At 46.7% G+C, this 9,454-nt stretch overlaps 1 protein-coding gene across 1 annotated transcript; it reads right to left on the reverse strand.

Moving 5' to 3' along the window:
* Positions 1-1,975: 1,975 nt before the first annotated feature.
* On the reverse strand, positions 1,976-9,387 carry LOC8033282 (testis-expressed protein 30). The gene is made up of 4 exons (XM_029989023.2): positions 9,325-9,387; positions 8,660-8,902; positions 6,235-6,280; positions 1,976-2,548 (listed from the first exon to the last, which is right to left on the reverse strand). The coding sequence occupies exons 1-4, from the start codon at positions 9,325-9,327 to the stop codon at positions 2,166-2,168; spliced, it is 675 nt and encodes a 224-aa protein (XP_029844883.2). The 5' UTR covers positions 9,328-9,387; the 3' UTR covers positions 1,976-2,165.
* Between the last annotated feature and the right edge of the window lie 67 nt (positions 9,388-9,454).

The raw sequence follows: 9,454 nt of genomic DNA on the forward strand, positions 1-9,454 counted from the left end.
AACTTGCGGTTTGTGTCGACTGCGGTTTTAGAAACGGCGCCATAACATATATTTTTTTCATTGAAATTAAAAATTCGACCCTTTTTGCCTGCACGATTTGAGATGAAACCACCCATATATATATATATTTTCCTTTAACTATTTGGCTACGTTGCGGGAACTAAACGACACAATTTTCACGAAAGCCTACTGCCAATTCTAGGTGCAGGAAAAAAAAAAAAAGACGAGTTTAGTCATTACATTTACAGTAATTTGAAAGCAGAAACGAAATTCGACGAAACGTCGTCGAGCGATACGATGAGATGGCCAACGGCGTTAGATGAAGTGTCCACTACTCTATGAAACGTCGTTATATGAAACAGCGTTTCATCGAACGACGATGCCAATATTTCGTGTAAAAAAAGAAATTAAAGAGAATAAACAAATAAAACTAAAGAACTCATTTCACTCTCAGTTGGAGCGCGGCGAATATGAGCCGATCGCGGCGATGAAGGCATCACCGACAGCTCAACGCCACGGCGTTCGCTATACTGATTTGAGTGTTCCGCTAATAGAATCTAACGCAGCAAACGCTACACATTTTTGAAAAAACCTGAGACGGCGGATAAAGGAGCCAACACACAAGACGTTTTGAGACATCTTGTGTGTTCCCCTTTTCCCCGTTTGTCGTCTCCGGTTTTTCAAAAATGTGTAACATCAACCAGCTCGCCTGCCTACTCACTTTATTTCCAACGCAGCAAACGCGCTGTCAGAAAGCGCTTTTGGTCTTTGTATGTGTTTCCGTGCCGTCTATAGCCTTTGCCTGCGCTCTGACCAAGAATCAAACAAAGTATGGTGAAACACCTATATTTGTCTCTCATTTTAGCAACGCTCACACGCGAGAACGATCTGCTTGTTGTTAACATTATGGCGTTCTGCTCGCCCATGTATGCATTATTGGGCAGAAAAGGTTGGTCGGCCTTTCCTCATCGGCCGCGAGACGACATATGTGACCGGGAATTAAGTTTAATTCAAAGCGTCGGCAGGTAAACGCCCCTCCGAAAAAAGAAACCAAAAACATTTTTTTGCGTAGAACTACTTCGTGCCTGCACCAGCCAACAGGCAGGCGGCGCAAGCAGAGTGGCGAGAGCGTGCACGGTTATACCCTGTCTCGTTGTAACTTCAAAGGGTGAGCGATAAGCCCCACATTGCGTGCCGACGGCTTCGATATTGCGCTACGTACGCACATATTCGAGCATTAAACACCCAGCTGCACTTCCCATCTTTAAAATCTACAGGTGCACATCTTTCACCGTGATAAAAACGTAACCCCTCCTCTCTCGAAGGAGCACAAATGGTATATGGTCCAAACTGGAAACCGGAGCAGTGGCTTTTGTCGTGGTCCAGAAGCACTTTGGCCCATTGTATACTCATTGAAACTTGACGAGATAAGCCGGAAACTAACCCTGTGCTCAAACAAACTTTATTCGTAAAGTGGCATCCTTTAGTGCTTTTAATTTTGCCACTGTGACCTCGATGTTTCGAGTCAACAGTTCAGTTGGAAGATGTAGGGAGAAAATCGAAACCTGCATGGGGGAGGGCGGCACTCGAAGGTTTTAAAGGAAAACTGAAGCCGTTCTGTATTTGAGCAAAAAACACTTGAATCGTCATTTGATCTCCAGGATCACGAACAACAAAATTATGTTTCAGATTGACGCTCCATGTAGCCACAACAGCACTTTCAAAATAGCGCTCCTTCCCGGCACGTTCGCATGCCTTACCCAAGCAATTAAAAACGCTGCACGCATTCCCTCACAAGGGGCAAGCGCAAGGCACTTGAAGCCTCTGGGTATGACGTCACACCTTGCGGTCGATTAGTTTGTTTTCTAGCGTCTATTCATACGTTGGGGTCAAAAGCTTCTGGTATTCAAATTCACGAGACAAAAAATATGCTAGAACTCACCTCTAACTCGTTTCTTTTCTTCTTTTTTTTTTTATTTTTATAAACTTACAAAAAGTTGCACAAACCAGCTGGTGAATGTTTTTCCCAAGACTGCCGAAAAGACAAAGGGCAACACAATGCGTGTTGTGTTGTCGTCCGCCTTTTCCCCAGTCTCGGGTAACGCATTAACATTTTTTTTTTTTTAAAGATTAAAAACAAACTTTTACAATTTTAGAAATGTTCGTTAAACAGCATCCTTGGCCACAGCTTCGCACCAGCTGACAATCTCCGAAAAGCCGGCACTCACTTCGTCGTCAGACGAACCCCCCTTTCGCTTGAACCCGTGGTCGCAGTCGTCGAGCCACGCAAAAGCGGGTTCGAACGTCGCTTTTTCCAGGGTCTCTTCGAGGAGTTCCCGAGAACACAAGGCGTCGCTCGTTCCACTCATGAAGAAGGCGGGCTTCTTCAGGGCAAGCAGGGGGCCGTCGCGCAGTTTGGACGTCTGCTTTTCGGGGTGCAGCGGGTACGCCAAGCAGACGATGCCGAGGATCTTTTTCTCAAGCTTTTGGACGGATTTGTCGTCGGATGTGGCCGTCCCGACTGCGGCCCTTGCCCCCATTGACCGGCCTGTAACGTAGGGGTGAACTTGGTAGCGGATACCACCCAGACTGACAACAATGCGGGTTACTGTTTGCAAACACAACCAGTCGCTCGCCCTCCAAAAGACTTGCGGTTGCTCTGTTTCGGCAGGCCCTCGATCCGCGTCCGTTGATGTCAAATTTTGGGGCAATGAAATTCTAAGAAATCACGAAGCTGGGGATTTATCAATGTCCTTTTGTCGCGCTATTAAACATATAACGTGAAATCGGTCATACTACAAGAGTAATAAAAAAATCTCCAACAGATACAGAAGCTGGAATCGCTTATGAAATGGAAGATTGAAGATGGAATCTCTCACTAACCGCCTGGAAAACTGGTCACAAAATATTTCATAACGCTACAAAAAGCGGTAGGAATTGTTTGTGCTCTTATTTGACCGGAAGTATGTGGGGACGTAAATTGCCAACAACGCCTCCTTTTGGCGGTTCAACAAAAGTGTCTACAGTTTGTTGCAGATTTACAATAGTAGGACAAGCCTCTCCCATAAGGCTCTCCGCTCGCCATGATTGATGGTGTCCTCCTTTCCGCTCATATCATCTCCAACGTTTGGACTGGTAAAAAAGAAAGAGTGGAGGGCTTTGGTGGGTGCAACATGTCCTCCCACTCCCAACCTGCAACGGACTGCAGGTGGTGCAAAGTCAGGGTGTCTAGCAAATTCTTATTTTGAAATTCCCTGACTTTTCCAGGGTTTCCCTGGCAATTTCAGGTGAAGGCGGTGAGCATTGAGTACTGTGAGGATCATTTTGCACAGGCTTAACCCAACTTGCATATTCCGAAATATTCGGGTTCGTCCACAACGGAGAAACGAGCACTTTCTTGCCGCCGACATTGTCAATGAAGAGGCCACTTTCGGAAACACCAATGAACCACACACGTTCATAAGCTAATGGCAGCGTGGCCGTCAGATGCACACTTTCGGATACTTTTGGCTTAAGGCTTGGATTGGACTGGGGTCTGCAGCTTTCGTATTCGTTACTGAATCTAGTAACTCTAACTGGATCTAGCCTAGTGTCGCGCCCTCAATCCAATCCAATCCAAGGCGTGTACTGGATTTGTCGGCTGTTTCCTTTGTATCGGGTACTACGCTCTACACCGGGTGAGCAGAGCCCGCGCCCCGCTCTAAACAGAATTTATTGCCTATTGTTCTGCCCCCAGTCCTCAAGTCTTTGCTCAAGGCACTCGATGGCGTTTCCGGATCATTTTCGCTGACGGGGCTCGCCTTTTGACAATATCCATGACAATTCCCCGATTTTTTCTGGTAGTTAAAATTTCCCTGACAATTCTTGGTTTTCTCGGTCGCTATACACCCTGAAAGTGCACCCCATTACAAAGGGTCCTATTGTTAACACCCATTCATCCATCTGGGTGGTGCAAGTTGCCACCGTTACAAAGGGTACAGCTAGTCACTAAATAAGCTAAAGATCAGAGTAATGACACTTCGGCTAACTTGAAGCCCAGTGGCGTACCAATTCGTTTTCGAGCGCAGCTCTTAAGGCCCGTTCACACTCTTGCGACCGAGTACGACTCAGAGAGACGAGATCTCTTAAAACTTCTTAAATGTTTTTAGAATGAGGGAACACACTGGCATTGTGGCACCATCTATGCGGTGACCCTGGAACTAGATTTCACAAGAGCGAAGGTTTTGCGGGATTTCCGAGGTCAAATGTGCGCAATACCCATAAAAAAGCTCGTTTATAACATTGACAAATGTTTTTCGATTCAAGAAAGAAAGGATAATGCGCGAGAAATAAAAAAAAAATATGCCGGACCGCCGAGTTTACACTGCTTCCCAATAGATGGCACCAGTGTGTTCTCTGGTTTAAGAAGATTTAAGGAACCCAGGTTTAAGAGGTCGCAAGAGTGTGAACGGGCCTTTAGGCGCGTTTCCGGCATGAGCGTCGTCGTCGTAGGCGTAACCGTGAGGTCACGTGACACCCCCCCCGGTCACGTGACCCCCACAGGTCCGGGGGTCACGTGACCCCCGTGAGGGGAGGAGGAGAAAGGAGGGGAGCAGGGGGGATGAATCCGAATTTTCAATACTCCAAAAAATGATTTGAAAATACTTTTATCTCTTGTCCTTCGGCCGGCTTCGAACCGGAGCCCTTTCGTTCAGGAGTAGCAGGCAGGATCACGAAGGAGGAGGAGGAATATACCCTCCCCTCAGTACCGTTCCCTCGTCCTCCTCAGGAGCTGCGCTCCAATTCGGCATTACAGGGAGTTGTAAACGGCTTTCATTCTTGAGTGTGTGTGTGTGTGTGTGTGTGTGTGTGTGTGTGTGTGTGTGTGTGTGTGGGGGGGGGGGGGGGGGGGGGGGGGGGCAAACCAGACCTACCCACACACACACACAGGGCCAAGGAGGGGGGGGGGGGGGTGCCCTTGGTATCCCTTGGGCTTGCCGGCTAGTGTTTGCCTGCCCAGTGGCTGCTTTTTCAGGGGAGGGGCAAAACACATGCCTCCCTTCACTCTGAGAACTATGGGGGCAAGCGCCCCCTTTGCACACCCCCCCCCCCCCCCCCCCCCAGGTTGGTACGCCCATGATCAAGCCTTATCTAAAATTGCAGGAACACTTTTCCGTCCTCTGGAAATATAAAAAGTTTGCAACAGACCGAAGCGATATCGCGGGAGCAATGTTGCTCTGCACTAATTATAAAAATGGTGGCACCCCCAAAACAACTGGAGTAGGGCTGCCAATACCCTAGGCTTATGTTGTGTAATGGCTCTAAGTATCGCCACTAACCGCCACTATTATCCATCCATTCATTTCATGCACTTGAGTACGTGTAATGGTAATATAGTGGTCAGACCGGGCATTTCGTGTTGGCGTGGCGTTGTCCTTGACCCACGAGCCGCACCCCGCCGCCACTTTGAATCGACTTGAAGAACTGAATGCTTGTCTAGGCATTCCAATTATTAACATACTGTTGTTGATTACAGGCTTTTTGGCGCAAAGCTACTATGTATTAACATACTGTAAAATCCCGAGATTCCCCACCCCCGAAAGATAGCCCACCATTTAATCTGGCTTGATTTGCTATATTTTTTTTTAAAAAAACCGAAAAAGCTAGCCCACTTCTAGTAATAGTAGTGTGGGGATCAATGATGGCCTCGGCGTACCTGCAGCTAGCTAGCTGGTGGGATACAAGGCGAACGTTGCTGACTGGGAAGTACAGTCATCTTTGATTCATTGCCCCTCGCCACCATTACAAGCTTGAAAAAGACACAGCCTAAAAATAGCAACTTTTTAAACTTCTCTTGATTTTACACCGAAAGTTAGCCCACTCCGTATTTTCGCCTGATTTGCTCTTGGTGTTAGGTGGGCTATTTCTCGGGATTTTCGGTAGTCAGTTTAATTTAGAAAATATGCCTTCGTAAAACTTTTTCAGGCCCGATCTGCCCAGAACAATTTCTACTTCCAATATTCCTAAACCCGATTTCTACTTTCAGCACATGCTAGTTGCCTTCCTTGGTGCTTTGGCTGCATGTGCACACTGAGAGCTCATGAGATGTCACTGCTATTGAAGGTAGGAAGCTCATGGTGGAAGCGGAACAACTGAAAAACCTCTCTGCTTTTGTATTCCGTCAGCGACCATAGCTTGCACAGGTTTGCCTACTTGCAACGAAAGCCTATAAAGATGAGGACTTGCAATTCTTACCACCGAGAAACACCCCCTTCAAGTCGTAGTTTTGCAGCACATACTTCTGAAAATCAAAAATGAAATATGCACATTTAGAATGTAACTGCTTGAGGGTAACCCGAACACCAAACAAACAAGTAAGTTGTTTTGGCTAACCTACGACTATTAAAAGCTACCCGTCATTCACTGCTAAACCAATGCAGTGGAGTTATGCCCCTGCTGAAACAATGTGGTCTGGAGTCTGATGACATTGGCCTAACAGCAATAGTCACGAACCTACTGGCGAAAGTGTGCAAGCATGTTTTGCTGTACAGAAGACACGAAAGGGGGAACACTTACAGGAACAGAGGACAACACACAAAGCTCTGTCAAACAGCGACGAACATGTAGTATATCGATGCCCCTTTCACTGAGGCAGGCTCGTCCCGGTCCATGAAGAAAGGAAGACAAAGAAGCATCGGAATCAACAGGAAGGGGCTGAAAAGGTTATCATGTGTTGTTTTCTGTTGACAGGACAAGAAAAAGGTTGTTGTGTGCTGTCCGCTGTCCTTGTGTTTCCTTTTTTGTGTCTTCTATATTTCACCTCCAACACACTCCCTTCCACACACGTTTTGTTGCCAGCTTGCACGTTACAATGTACTCAGGAGAAAGATCCCACAACAGGAAAAGAGATGAGTGCAGATGACCATAGCTCTGTAATTGTGTTGCAAGCATGTTTAGAGAGCTGGAAGTTAATCAGCCCCTGTGAATGTCCGGTGACTTCGCTGTAGATTAGAACTTTGCAGCATCAGTTTTTGCTCCACATGCTCCTAGCAGCAGCGCATTACACATGGCCGTAGATCCCCCTCATAGCTCTGCAAACATTCATGCCTGTGCGTGGTATGAAGCGTACACTGACTCATTGTTAGACTACATTATATGTAGTGTTTCGTGTTTGCAGTATGAACCAATAAACATAGAAAATTAACACCAGACAGTTTTCTCTGAATTGGTGAAAACAGAAAAACCCCAAATTTAAACTGTCCTTAGAAACAAAACAAAAAATACCAGCTTTATGGAAAAAAATCTTCTACCCTACTTTTTTTTTTCTTGTTGATTTGGAACACAGTTGCATTGAATTGTCCTTGTGGTTGTTCTTTTCTATCGAAGCCACATTACTTGCCCCATTCTTTTCTCTTATCTTTACCACCATTTCTGGAGAAAATGTTATAATTTATGAACTATAGTATTTCTCCCATAATTATAGAGTCGCATTACAGCACAAGCCTGATAAACACGGATTACTCTCAAGCATTGAAATTAGACACCAAATCAGAGGAAAAAAATAAACGCAGAGCAATTACCCCCGACTTCGAGAGAAAATATAAACATTGAAAACACGGAACTTTAAATATATGTGATGAAACATACTGGCTGTCACCCAAGAAAACCAAACAATTTTGGGCACTGAAAATATGCTATGCCTTACTGAGAGCTTGGACACTATAACCGATGGGGGCCCAGTTGGGACAAGGTTGAGTTTAAGAACTCAACTTCTGAATTCTTTATTCTACTTCTAGCAGAAGAAATCACTTTCTAATTTAGAACTTCAAAAAAAAAAAAAAAAGTGTCTACCTATTCAGTTGGACAACACTTTGTTCTGAAATTTTGGAATCCCTATCACTGGCACAAGATTTGGGTCAGAATTCGAGCTTTCAGCACAGGTCATTTTGTGCCTATGTCGCACTACAGGGTGAAACAAGGAGACGGCAGGCTCTTTAAATCGACCGGAAAATTCGGTGGTATTGATGTCGCTGGCCTGTAATAAGGCGGAGCCTCCGGGGGAATAACGGGGGCGCGCGTTAACCCACCCGCTGCGCTGCGCTTTACGCCGCTTCGCGGCGACAGTCTGCGGCGGCTCATTACAAAAAATGTGAACCCACATGTGTGTGTGTATCGGCCCACACGTAAACGCCGCTTCGCGGCGCCCGACTATTCGCTAAAGTATCATTCGGTGAACCGCCCCCTCAGGAGACTCCGCCTTATTACAGGCCAGCGACATCAACACCAATTCGGTTTCTTAACCTATCACGCTACGACTTTGTGCAGCGTTGCCCACAGATGGTGCATTTTTTTTTTTTTTGTAAAATTTGCAAAGAGTGAACTTACCTGGGGAAAAAGTAAAGAAAGAAAAAGGCTTAGCTCCTATGGAAATGCAGCGACGCCACCGGTCTGCAAACAACACGGCGCCGTTTTGCACTCTCTTTACTTTTTCCCCAGGTAAGTTCGCTCTTTGCAAATTTTACAAAAACAAATGCACCATCTGTGGGCAACGCTGCACAAACTCGTAGCGCGATAGGTTAAGAAACCGAATTTTCCGGTCGATTTAAAGAGCCTGGCGTCTCCTTGTTTCACCCTGTAGATTGGCCCAATGTAAAACGGTGATAGCATGCGGATACCATACCAAAACGGTGCTGTAGACCTTGATCCTGTGCACGATGTTGAGACCGCGGCAGGTGAACCTGAACACGGCAGCGTTGCCCGTCGACACCAGATCGGACGCCAACTCAACCAGGTGCTTGTGGTGCATGTCGCCACCGGCGCCGTGGGTGAGGATCACTCCGTACGTCGCCTTTCCGCGCTTCGGCCGCGAACTCACACACGCAATCTTCTTGTTCGCGTAGGGGACTTCGAATTCCTTGTCCTCCTAGAACCGGACATTAACGACAGTTACATCATTAAGCCGCGCTAATACCATCAGGTCGCGGATACAGCAAACAACGCAACAGGCAGTGACTTTACAGCTAGCGAACACGACCCCACGGCACGTCGACAATACGGCGACGAGGGGGGTCAGCGGCCGAGTGTATTGTTAACGTTGACGCACCGCAGCTCGGAGACGCCCAATGGGGGCCGCTGATTAACTTTCCCAATGTCTAAACAAACACACAACACTAAAGCAGCACCAAAACATTGCATGGCCTCTCGGTTAGCACTAGTCGCACGATCCCAACTGCGTTGACACGCAATGTTTCCTCAAATCCCGGCTCGGCTGGTCCCTCGGGTTGCCTGGCAGGTAACGCCAGCTGACCACGAAGTGAACGGCGTAATATAATCGCCGCTACTTACCATAATTTTCGGGTCATTCGACTCACAAACAACGAGTTTCCAAATGCGCGCTGCAGGAGGAATCACGTGATTAAATTCTCAAACAAACAAACGAAAAACAAAAAGGTCGCCTCGCTCGATTTATTATTTT

Source organism: Ixodes scapularis, unplaced genomic scaffold, assembly GCF_016920785.2.
Source record: "Ixodes scapularis isolate PalLabHiFi unplaced genomic scaffold, ASM1692078v2 PGA_scaffold10__122_contigs__length_95168666, whole genome shotgun sequence".
Classification (NCBI taxonomy): Eukaryota; Metazoa; Arthropoda; class Arachnida; order Ixodida; family Ixodidae; genus Ixodes; species Ixodes scapularis.